Raw genomic sequence first — 12433 nt, 5'->3', positions numbered from 1 at the left:
TTTGTAAAAATAAAAAAAATTATATTATTTTTATTGGTCGCAATTCATATTTCATCATTAGATTGAAGATTATCAAGGAATACCCTTCTCAAACAATATAAATAGGAATACCCTTCTCAAACAATATAAATTTGAGATATGATGAATATGCTTCCTTTAAAATCTACATTATAATAATTAAATAAATATATACAATCAAGTACAAATTAATGAAGAATTAATTATTATATGATAAGAGTTTGGAATTAAAATTAAAAATAAATAAATATAATAATTAAATAAGATTATATTTTAGTTCAATTTGTTGGATGTAATAAAGACTTTAAAGATGTATTAAATCAATTGATTAATGTGAAACAGACCTTTCGTAGTGTTAGCGATAGGTTAGTCAATCTCAGCATTAATTGCAAAATCGATGATGTAAAACGTGCGACCAACACGCGTGTTAGTCAATCCGTACTGTCGTTTTAAAAATAGACGCATCTGAAAAAAAGGTGATTAATATTAGATTTAAACCTCCACATGATCAATACATTTTTCAATTTAATTTACTATGATTTTTTTTTTTTTTTTGAATTTTGTATATTTGAAAACACAAGGATGATAGTATTTAAAAATATCCCAAAAAGTTATTAGATCTTAATCAACCCCTTGATGAACCAACTTAATGACCTTAAATGTATGCTTGAAAACGGCATAAACAAATGTGCAAATGGCCTATTTGTTGCATGCATTGACAGCATGCTAGAGTAGACTTCACTAAAATGCATTTCTTTGAAATAGAGGAATGCTGGTAGTTAGCATAGAGGAGGCACATGTGAACATGCAACAGTGTTCTATGGGACTTCTGAACATTCTTTTTATTAGAAATGGCTGGTCTTAAAATCATCAATAAATGATAATTTTATATCTTATATAATTTTTTAACAAAAGGGATAAAAATTATATTAATCACAGAAATAAAATACTAAATATAAATGATCAACAACTCAACAAAGAACAATCAATTATACAGACTTATCCACCACAACTAATTGTTCGAACATAACATCCTCTATCCCCAACATTCCAACCTTCCAATCTTTTGAACACCCATTTGACCAGGCTATCTGCAGTTCTGTTCTACTCTCTGAAAAGTGAAAAAAGGTGACACAGTCAAAAGATCTACTCAGACTGAAAATCTGTTTAATAACATCTTAGAATTAAACTTACAATTGAATTTTTTTAATTGACAAAAATGAATTATATTTAATTATTAAATTGTTTATTATTTAAAAAGAACTGAAATAATTTTTTTATGTTCATTTACTATATTTATATTTTGCATCATTAATATTTAACATTTATAGATTGAAATATTAACCATCATATAAAATTTTATTATTCACATTTATTTTTAATTTGATTGAAAATTAATTAATCAATTTTGACTATTATAATATGTCAAGGATTTCTAAGCTTTGGAATCGACTTCAAGATAATTTCAAGATGACAGTAACTGATTTGAAGAAAGAAGCATTCAGAGTAGATATTTGAACCAGATCACATTGAAATAAAATCATCATTATTAAAAACTTATTGATTGTTTTTTAAGATCATTCCCTATCTTATAAGTTCTCATCAATTTATAATACAATTACTTATTGCTAATCCATACCCTTCTATCACATCATATTAATGAAGTTAGAGAAATTAAAAAAGAGCGTAGATGAGAAAAACATTTAGCATAACATAAACAATAATATTTAAGAAAAACACCCAATTTAAAACAATCAAAGCAGGGCTGAAACTGGTAGACAAACTCAAAGCAAACAAAGAAAGAGATATTTGTACTTGATTAAATCTCAAGTGAGTCCATTCCTCTGAATTGGTTGAAGATATACAGAAATATGCTTCACTAACCAGGTTTTCGGTGCTCATTCTTGAATGTTGTTAATAATAAAATAGTCCATACTGTGATGACTGGGAAGCCAAGATACATTTCAATGGAGCTCTGTCCATGCAAATTTTGTTGGTAAAACTTGTATATCTTCAAACTTTCCAATCTTCAATCAGAAAGTAACAGACACATAGTCTAAAGATATTTAGCACATAGTTCTGAATGTTCAGCTCCTCTGTCTTACCATAGTGCAAACACCTGTATGCAGCCCATTTGGTTTCATTCTACTTATGGTTTTGCAGGACATTACTTCCAAAACTAATCATTACAGCAGTGACAAAAATGGGCTGGAGAGTGGAGATAGAGAGGCATAAAAGGTCTGAAATGGTTTGGAAAACAAAAACTTTGCAGGAACTTGAAGCTAAAATGCAAGCTCAAGCTCACTCCTAGATTCAGCAGGAGTATACAAAGCAGAATGAGCCTTGGGCCTTATCTCTTCAAGCTGTCTGATGACCACCTTCATATCTGGTCTCACAGAGGGAGAAGGAGCACAACAACCCATAGCAAGTTGAAGTGCCTGAAGCAATCCATCATCGACTGGATTTCTCATTCCCCTCAGAATCTCAACATCAAACAGCTCCAAGGTACTCTCTTCCAGTACAGCATTCTTCACAATGGATGACAAGTCCACAACCTCACCAGAACTCTCATCCCTGCCTGGCCTCTTACCAATCAGTATTTCAAGGAGGAGAATGCCAAAGCTGTATATGTCAGTCTTGGTATTGGCCTTCTTCATCTTCTGAAGCTCAGGAGCCTTGTAGCCTTCACGAGTAGATACATTCATCATCTCAGCAGCAGTTAAAGGTGTCATTAACCGGTCCAGGCCATAATCTGTTAGATGTGCTACATAGTATTCATCCACCAAGACATTCTTGGACTTGAGGTTCCCATGAATGACAGGCGTTTCCAGTCCTGTGTGAAGGTGTGCAAGCCCTCTCGCTGCTCCAAGAGCAATCTTATGCCTGCGAGCCCAGCTCAAAGCTGGCCTGCCACCTCGAGCATCTACAAAACGAAAAAGATTGTTGCATTACCAAACAAGAATCTACGTCCACAGGCATCCATACCCACAAAAGTTAAGAGATCCATTCATGACAATAAGGCGCCTTCAACGTATAAAATGTCCATAGCAGGTATGTTCGGGTGAGAAATAATAAAGAGAATGAGTAACTAGCTAAAGACTTCGCCTTGATCTTTGGCTGATGAAACCATATCATACAAGTTTCAATCTTATTAATATTTAGTGTCTTTACAACATGTTAAAGCTTACTGTGGCAATCTGATTCCGATCCTGAAAGTTGGAAATAGCTTTCAGTCGTTTTCGATAAAATAACACTGCTATTAGGGTTTTGCCTCCCAGAACAGAACAGAACAAACCCTCACCATCGATTTGGGAAAGGCCGTCCAGCCCCTAGGATGCACCAAGGTATCTATTATGATGTACGAGGGACATGGATGCTTGGTGCATCCTAAGGGTTGAACACTCTGCTATTAAGGTTTTGTCTCCAAGAACAGAACAAACCCTCACCATCGATCTGGGAATGGCTATCCAACCCCGATGATGCACCAAGGTATCTATTATGAATGATGTGGATGCTTGGTGCATCTAGGAGTTGGATAGCCATTTCCATCCATCTGGGGCAGTTTGCATGCCAGATATCCTAAAACCTAAAGTAGGACTACATTGATTTTGAGTGGGTGAGGTTCAACACTTCAGAGATCAAAGGCTAACCTACACCTTTAGACAACTAATTTTAAACCTCTGACTGCCAGAATATCTCTATCAGGGAATATGCCTCCTTTGCCTGAGGTAGAAAGTTTGAATGACTCAAAGATTATTCCGGAATTACACCTACTCGCAGAAGAAATTACCTCAGTCTAGAACTGAGAAACAGTGTGAACCTAGCAACAAGGCTCGCCTTTATCCAATAGGAAGTGCCTAGAAAATGGGGACCGTTTCATTTTCTATGAACAAGTCAAAAAATAAAAGGGAACAAAAAGAACAGAAAAAGGGTCTATCTAACCCCAGAATTCAGAAAGTTACTTACCATGAAGAAGGTCTGCCAAGTTGCCGTTGAACAGATAATCATATACAAGAAGGTTTTCGCCTCTTTCTCCTTCATAGAATGCTCGAAGAGGCACTATGTTTTCATGTCGAAGCCTGCCCAGATCCTTAACCACGGGAAGAATTGCCCCTCGGTCCTTGCAAGTGCCTTCCCTGAGAAGCCTCAGAGCAATAGTGCCTCCTTGAGTGAGCTTGGCCTTATATACAGTTCCATAGCTGGTTTTTCCCAGTACCTGGCCTGTTGCATTCAAGACATCCTCCACAGTCAGGTGTTCCCCACCTTCAAAAAGCACTAATCTGGGTTCACCTGTTTCTGCGCCCTCAAATTCATTGAAAGAATGGTCTTCTCTTCGGAACACCTTTTTGTTGCCAAAGCCTATCAATAAAGACAACAAAACAACCATTGTTGCCATCAACGCAATAACAATCCCTGCAACAGCACCAGAGCTCAGTCCTGAATGTCTCTGCACTTTGGCTTCTGCACAAGATGCAAGAGGAGATCCACAGAGATTGTTTCCAGCAAAGGATTCATTACCAAACATCTGTGGAAACATTGGAATTGATCCACTGAGATTGTTGTGGGACAAATCCAAACTAGATAAATTCAGGAGGGCAAGAGCTTCAGGTATTGCACCAGATAAAGAATTATTGCTCAGATCTAGCTCTTGCAGGCCCTCATAGTTTTTCAGGAACATAGGCACAGGTCCCTCAAGATGGTTGTTGCTAAAATCCAGAATCTGCAGATTTGGACATGTCACATTTGGCAATGCAGGCTCTGGAATAGAACCACTCAACTCATTTCCATCAAGGAGAAGATCCACAAGCTGTCCACAGAGATTCCAGATTGAGGGAGGAATACTGCCATTGAGCTTATTTCCTGTCAATGACAAGGATGAAAGCTTAGCATTGTTACCAAGCTCTAAAGGAATGGTCCCCGTGAGCATGTTAACGCCCAAGTAGAGCTTTTCAAGGTGTGAAAGCCTTACAATGTCTTTTGGGATTGTTCCAGCAAGTTCAGCAGCAGCAAGCTCAATGCTGTAGACTACCAAAGGTGGATTTGTGGCAGCACTCATGTTTTGGGTAGTGTTTCTGCAGTCTAGGAGGGACCCATTTTCATGCGCCCATATGATGCCTCTCCATTCACATAATGGGACTGAAGCATTCCATGAAGACAGCAGAATGTTATCAGATGAGTTCCCTTGCAAGGACTGTTTAATCGAAAGCAGTAAATTTCCATCTGTTTCAATCTGACCCCATCCGGGGATTATGTACACACAAAGTATAGTACAGAGCAATATGAGAAAACCCATTAACGCGAAGCCAAAAACAACCTTAAACAAATCTCAGTTCATATTATTACAGGAGAAGTTCAGGCTGCTATTAAGAAATCACCAATGTTGCTAATGGGCTAAAGTAGTCCAATGGCATTGGAGATGAAAAAGTAACTTACAGCAGATGTTATGGGAAAGTGGGTAACTTGGAGGCAAAGCCATTATGACAGCAATACAGATTTTGGGGCAGAGAGAAAAGATATTTAAAAAAATGAAGAAACATGGGAATGGCTGCCACTAAATACAATGCACCATGCAGAATCACCTGAAAGGATGGAAGTTTGTGCAGGCATATAATGGTTTTTTTTGGGGGGGTTTATCAGGCACATAATGTTGCATTAGCAAAACCATTAAAGCATGGCTTTTACATGTGAGTTGCTAATATTAGGTACTCTCAATATAGAAAGGCCAATGCATCAAAGGAAATCTACTTTTACTTTGACCAACATTCCACAATAATGACTAACAAAAAGTTCTTGTACTTCTGTTGCTTTGTGGTAAACTCTTTCCAGGTGGATTTATATCATTCGAGTGACCATGGAATAGCGGGAGGAAGCTAATTTATTTAGGGTCGATTCAAATATCACTTAATTCCAGTTTTCTATTGTCTTCATGATGGATTAATAAGAAATCTGGCATTAAAAAGAATTCGAAGAGAACTTAAAAATGTAAACGGTTTGATCTTCTGAAAGTCATTAGAATCTTTCAGTCATCCATTATCTTTAACTGACACACGACAAACAAAGCAATAGACAGATGTACGATGATTTATACAGAGAACAAGCCTTTGAACTAATAGACAGAATGTACTATGCCCGTAAACCTCAAGTACAGGAAAAAGTTTGTTTATTGCGGTCAACTTATTTGGAAGGGCGTACAAAATTCAAAGGTAACAGCTAGACTGTACCACAGAATAATTATAATGAAGCCCCCCATTGTCTGCTACTCCTATATTCTTGAACTTTCTTATGATATATCTGTCTTTCCCATGCTTAATTCAATAGGCAAATTTTCATGTCGATTGAATTCTACATTACAGTGTACCATGGAGCTTACTAATATTTACCTTTGAAAGGAAATATACCTATAATACCTATATATTTTTATAAATGAGAGGGAGAATAAATTATAATTATATAAGAATGGAGTTTCATATAGGGGACAAAATAGAGTTGGAGCTGCTGTAATTTTTTAGATATATTTTAAAAGTCTCATAAATTTTGTATTGTAGTTATCTTAAAAGTTTAAGTTCCTAAAGTTAAGGATGCTAGTGCAGTTTAAGTTTTAAAGTAAATAAATTTAGTTTCCCTTCTAAAATTCAGATAATTGACAAATGACATAAAATATTCTTAAGCCGGTGGACCAATTGCTAGCCCCACCCCATTTTCTCCTACTTAAATTTACAGGCCTATAAGGTAGGGGTTCCTACTTTTTAGAAAAAAATTCCAAATAATCTCGTAGCATAAGATTGCAATAATTGGACAGCCATGTGACTAGTGATACTGTCATGATAGTCATGACAATCATTTGGTACAACATGGACTGGTAGAGATTGAACCTTGTGACCTCGTGCTTTACCACAAGAAGCTTTCGGTAATCGAGACAGGCTCAACCCGAATGAATAAAAAATATTAATAAGTAATATATATTTCAAATAATAAGAATTAGTTGGGAATAACTAATATGTTAAAATAAATGATATTCTAAAAATTAACAATATAATAATTGTATTTTGTTGAAAATTTGTAATAGATAATAAAATATGATTTATTAATAGTATTGTAATATCAATGGAAATTAGGTAAATATTGTTGCTCTTTTGTTAATCAATCTAGGTCACTTTCACAATTTGGATTGATAGTGCAACTTATGTAATTAATCCGTGTAGCAAATCTGATGGAGACTTGTAGATTTGATCTCTACAAACTTTCAAGACATGTTGCTTTCAACTTATCATGATGGCCTTAGTCTGCACTCACATAAAAATTGGTTGGTAGGAATAATTGCTTACCTTATGTCTAATCACGTAAGGATATCAATGCAATGGCTAGATAATTGATCAATGACAACACTTTCAAACATATATAATGTCTTAATTGACTTTACAATATTGTTTCTTGATAAGTGCTCATGATAATGTGTGTAGGCGGTAAATGTTACTTGTAGGATGCAATAGATCTAGATATGCTTTGATAATTTGATTAAATGATCTAGGATATCAATATCTAAAATGAACTAGTGTTATCCCTTTAAATACAATGTCAAGGTTCAAATAAAACATATCCACAAGGAGACGTAAATTTTAGTGCCAAATTAGAATTAGAATTTATGCAAAGAGGCAATGTTTATGAGTGTTAAAGTGAGTGAGATCACTTATGTGACTAAATATTTGACTTGAATGATGAAGAGGTAAAACTAAAGGTAAAGATCGATCCTTGAGAATCAAATTGTCTATGCAACAACTAGGATGCACCTTTGATCGTATTTATTAATTAACGAAAATAGAAAAAATAATTTTATTCTAATTTTTAATTAATTAATAAATATGGTCAAATGTGCATCCTAGGTGTTGCATAAACATTGCCCTTGAGAATAAGTGTAAACAAGAGTAGATAAGGTTTGGGTTACGTGCCCATTCTTAGCTAAAAAATATGGTATTTGTATGTTTGTTATTGCATAAAGGCTAACTAAGCCATAGTGCTTGTCCAAAAAGAATGTCCCCAACTTTGACTTGCGTGCTAACTATCACAAGAATGCATGTCAATGTAAATATAAGCAACTAATAGGAAAGTAAATGCATAACTGCTCATAAAAAGGATATCGATATGGATGAAGATTCTTCCTTTGTACTTGTTCTATTAAAATAAGTGCTCCATATTAGAAGCTTGCAATAGCAATTCAAGTAATATCATATATGTATTGAAATAACATATATGTATTTTGGGTAAAATCAAGAAGATGAAGTCCACTTCTCATCGAAGTTTTCGACTTAGCCAAAAATACTAAAATGTGTCAACCAAAACGAGATCTCATTTCACTTCGAGATCCTAAGCCAAAATTGGAAATGCGATCTTGTTTGTTGATGGGATCCCGAGTCGAAGACTACGAAACAAGATCTTATTTGCTATGAAACTAGATCTTGTTTGCTATGAAACGAGATCCCATTTCTTGAAAAAGTACTATTTTTTTTAGAAAACGCCTACGAGGTCATTTTCTTCAAGCTGTGATCTCAACCTAAATAGGATCCTGATTTCAAACGGCCAAATCCGACCACAACAAACATCCAGTTGGGTTTTTTTTTCTATTTTTTGTTTCATTTTTAGTATTTAGTATTTAGTTTTTTATTTTAAATGAAAAAATAGAGTTTTGAAGTTTATTTTCTTATATATTTGTATTGAGGTTTAAAATATTTTTTGTTTTGGTTGTTTCATATTGGTTGTTTCAAATTCTTTCTTTAGTTGGTTATATAATCACAATTTACCAATAAAAATAAAAGAACAAATATGAAATTAAACCACTAAATATTACCTCTTAGAACTCTAAAAAGCCATTTGCAAAAGATACCATTACAATGGTTGCAACAATGACTTAAACTCAATCTTTGTTGGACTATGAATAAGGATTTGATCCAATTGATGCAGGAGTAGGGGGGCTCAACTCCTAATCCCCTGATTTGATAGCTTTGGAGGCAAGTTCGATCGTACCTAGGCTGGAGTATCTGGAAGGAGAGGAATAATAGGATCTTCTGTGACACTAAAGCCTCTATTGAGGCTGCTATCAGATATTTCTTCAAGCTCCTCTTGGAGAACATCTATGTTACTATTGTTAAATTGCCCCCCAACCCTCCCTCTTTTAGTGATCATGAAGTTGCTTTATATTGGAACCTCCCATGTTCTTTTGCAGCCTTTGATAATTATAAGCATTTGTTCAGAATGAATACCAAGTGGACACCATCTTCCCCTGACTGCTTCAAACTCAACTTTGAGGGGGCTGCTAGATACCCTCTTGGACTAGTCACGAGTGGTGGAATTGTAAGCTCTCACACTGGGGAGTTAGTGGTTGCTTATGCTAGCAATTTGAATGGTTGCTCTAGTAATCAAGCTGAAGGCACGACCCTAGTCTGGGGTCTTCGTATCACCCTCTCTATTGGCATCTGTGTCATTGTTATTGAAGGGGACTCCAAACTTATCATTGATGTTGTTAAAGGGCTAAACATAATCAATTGGTCGATTGATGGCATTATCGATATTCTCAGACTTGTCTTAGGTTTCGACTCCTTTCTCTTGCACCATGTCTAGAGTGAAGGTAACAGGGTTGTTGATGCTTTGGCGACGGTTGGCCTTCTTGGCCAGGGTTTGAGATGTTGGAGGTATTTGAATTCCTTGCCTCTTAATGTCAGATTACTCATTCAAGGAGAGTATAACAATCCAATCCCTCATGGATAGCGACCTCCCTAATTTTACACGCTCTCTCCTTCGGGCTCGCAGGTATTGTCGGAGGAGGAAATTTTCAAATTCAAAAAATCTTAGCCTAATGCTGACTAGCACCAACGGTCACATCATGTGGATTGCCAATTGGGATACAAGTTGTGATGTCCACCTCACCATCATTTTTTGGCATTGTTTCTATGTGTTTCTTTTAATGATGCAGATTACTCGAGATTCAACACATGTGGAAGCTCTAGAGAAATGTGAGCTCAGGGGACAAATTGAGCTTGATTGGACATGTGGGTGTCTTTTTAATGATTAGTCATTAAGCCCCGATTACAAGATGATGTTTTTAATACCCAATGTCACTTTGAAAGGTTGGATTAACCTTTTGCATGCTTCTATGTGTCTGAAGGATATTTTCGGCAATTATTTCACCGTTGGCTTGCATGATTTCCAAATTTTTAATATTTATGTTAATAATAATCTCATTTTGACTAAGAAATATTTTTTAGTTACCTTTTCTGCTAAAGAGTTTATGGGGAGGGATCTAGAAAAAGCCTTGGCTATCAACATCTATGATTTTGTGATGGGATGTGACATGGTTTGTTATGAGCCGGATAAACCCGATTACTTCAAGAAGGACGTGGTGGTTTGGAACTACTGTGTCGAAGGCGGGGTGGCAGAGTTCATGGAAAATCTGTGAGGGCATTATGAGAAACTCTTCATGCAATTTTCTTTCTCCTGGAACAATCGTAGAGTTGTTGTTTGGGGGATTTCCTTTGAAGTTTCTGAGGAAGTTATTGCCTAGGCAACTGGCCTTGCTCTGGAGGGAAGAAGATGGAAGCGAGTGAGTCATTTGGCTAACAACAAAGGTCTCAATAGATTCTTCAAGGGGAAGGAGGCACCTGTTAAAATTCAAGGCATTTTTGTTAGAGAAGAGCTCCAACACCTATGGGACATGGTATGTTTAATGATCATGAAGTATTTTACTCTTGAGGACCACCATAAAATTTTCTTTTATTACCACTTGTCCTGTTGGGAAAATGGTGTTGTACACCTTGCATAATAATGTTTCATTGTTGTATTATTTTATTATTGTGTGAGGTGGACATGAAATTATATTGTAATATCATATTGTATTGTTTCACCTAGGAGTACCTAAATGGACGTGTAACATGTAGAGATTCCCTTGGAATATTCTTGTAACCACTTGATGAGTTGTATTGACACATTGGCATTATTATATTGTAGGGCGTGTGCACAAAGATGGTGGTCAGAAAAGTGGACACCACCCAAAAAAAACTTGGAAAAACAGGCAGGGCGTACGCGTTTTTAAAATTTAAAATTCTCACGTACGCGCTTAGGTTTGTTCTTTCCGAGCCTAGAAAAGGTAGCGCGTACGCGCTAAGCTTAGGAAACTGAGCGCGTACGCGCTACGCCTAGGAAAATTAGCACATACGCGCTACTTATAGGAAAATGAGCGCGTACGCGCTAATAATCCTAGTAAAACCGCATACGCGGTGCCTAATGAAAAAAGTTTTTAAAAAAATTGGGTCCTCATTTACCTGAAAAGCGCGTTTTTTACTTTCTTTTTTTCCCATTTTTTAAGCTAAACCGCGAACGGGGTGTGAAATTTTTCCTTAGGCTATGGAACAAGGTTAGTTTTTGTTTTTTTTTGTCTTTCTTTCTCGTTTATGCAATTTGTTTTACATTTTGAATTTAATTTCATTAATTTTGATTAGGTTTTTTCATTTTTTGTTTCAAAAACTAGATTCTTCTAATCCAGAACAAAAACAACCAAATGCACCTCCTAAAAACCCACAAGAACAACCAAATGCACCTCCTGAAAACACACAAGAATAACCCCCAATTCCTCCTTTTGACCACACAGCCGAAACACAGGAAGAATTAATTAATCAGTTAGGGCAAAATACATCCAAAATTAATAGACTGATTGTAAAATTGAAAACTTTTGAACTTGACCATCATCAATCCCTCGCCACTAGCCTAGAAACATTAGCTAGTGGTGCCATAGTTGTTGCCACTGAAATTACCAAATGGGGAAGCTTTAGGGATAGGTGTCGTCAATTCTATGCCAATGGGCTATCATACGATGGAGTTAAAAACAAAAATATTTCTAAACAACAAATATGTGCCCTTTCTGTTGACCCCAAAACTGGTCAGTCATTACCTCCTAATGCAAAGAGGTTTCCCATACATTGGTGTACCAATGTGTAGATGAAGAATCTTTTTTGGCAAAGGTGGTGGATGGTCTTTGACGATCCACCTTGTAATAATTATGAGGTGCCATTATATTTTTTGAGAAAAATATATTGTGAGTTTGTGCTCAATGTGCGCCCAAATTATTTTGACATGAGAGAGTTTCATGGTAGAGGTGGTGGCTCTGCCCAAGATAGACCTGGACCCTATAGGTGATTAGCCGCGGAGAGTTGCCACCCCCTAGCACCCAAACCCAAGGTGCATCAAGCTGTCCCATTAGAGCTAAAAGAGTTGATGGAGCTACAGACTCTTCAGGCGGCCACAACATTGACTAGTGCCATCATCCAGCATGGGACATCATTAGCACACCCTATTGTATTGGATGATGAGCCGTTAGAGGGCGACAGAGAGCCTATCAAGCATATGTGTGTCAGTTGCTCGGGGATAGATG

The 12433-nt window shown here is 36.3% G+C and overlaps 1 protein-coding gene across 1 annotated transcript; it reads right to left on the bottom strand.

The window, feature by feature from the left end:
* Positions 1 to 1811: 1811 nt before the first annotated feature.
* LOC131027994 (putative kinase-like protein TMKL1) lies at positions 1812 to 5685 on the bottom strand. The gene is made up of 2 exons (XM_057958104.2): positions 3985 to 5685; positions 1812 to 2941 (listed from the first exon to the last, which is right to left on the bottom strand). The coding sequence occupies exons 1-2, from the start codon at positions 5309 to 5311 to the stop codon at positions 2301 to 2303; spliced, it is 1968 nt and encodes a 655-aa protein (XP_057814087.2). The 5' UTR covers positions 5312 to 5685; the 3' UTR covers positions 1812 to 2300.
* Between the last annotated feature and the right edge of the window lie 6748 nt (positions 5686 to 12433).

This window comes from Cryptomeria japonica, chromosome 5 (assembly GCF_030272615.1).
Source record: "Cryptomeria japonica chromosome 5, Sugi_1.0, whole genome shotgun sequence".
Taxonomy (NCBI): Eukaryota; Viridiplantae; Streptophyta; class Pinopsida; order Cupressales; family Cupressaceae; genus Cryptomeria; species Cryptomeria japonica.
The sequence above is the reverse complement of the archived record's forward strand: the minus strand, read 5'-3'. Positions and strand labels throughout refer to the sequence as shown.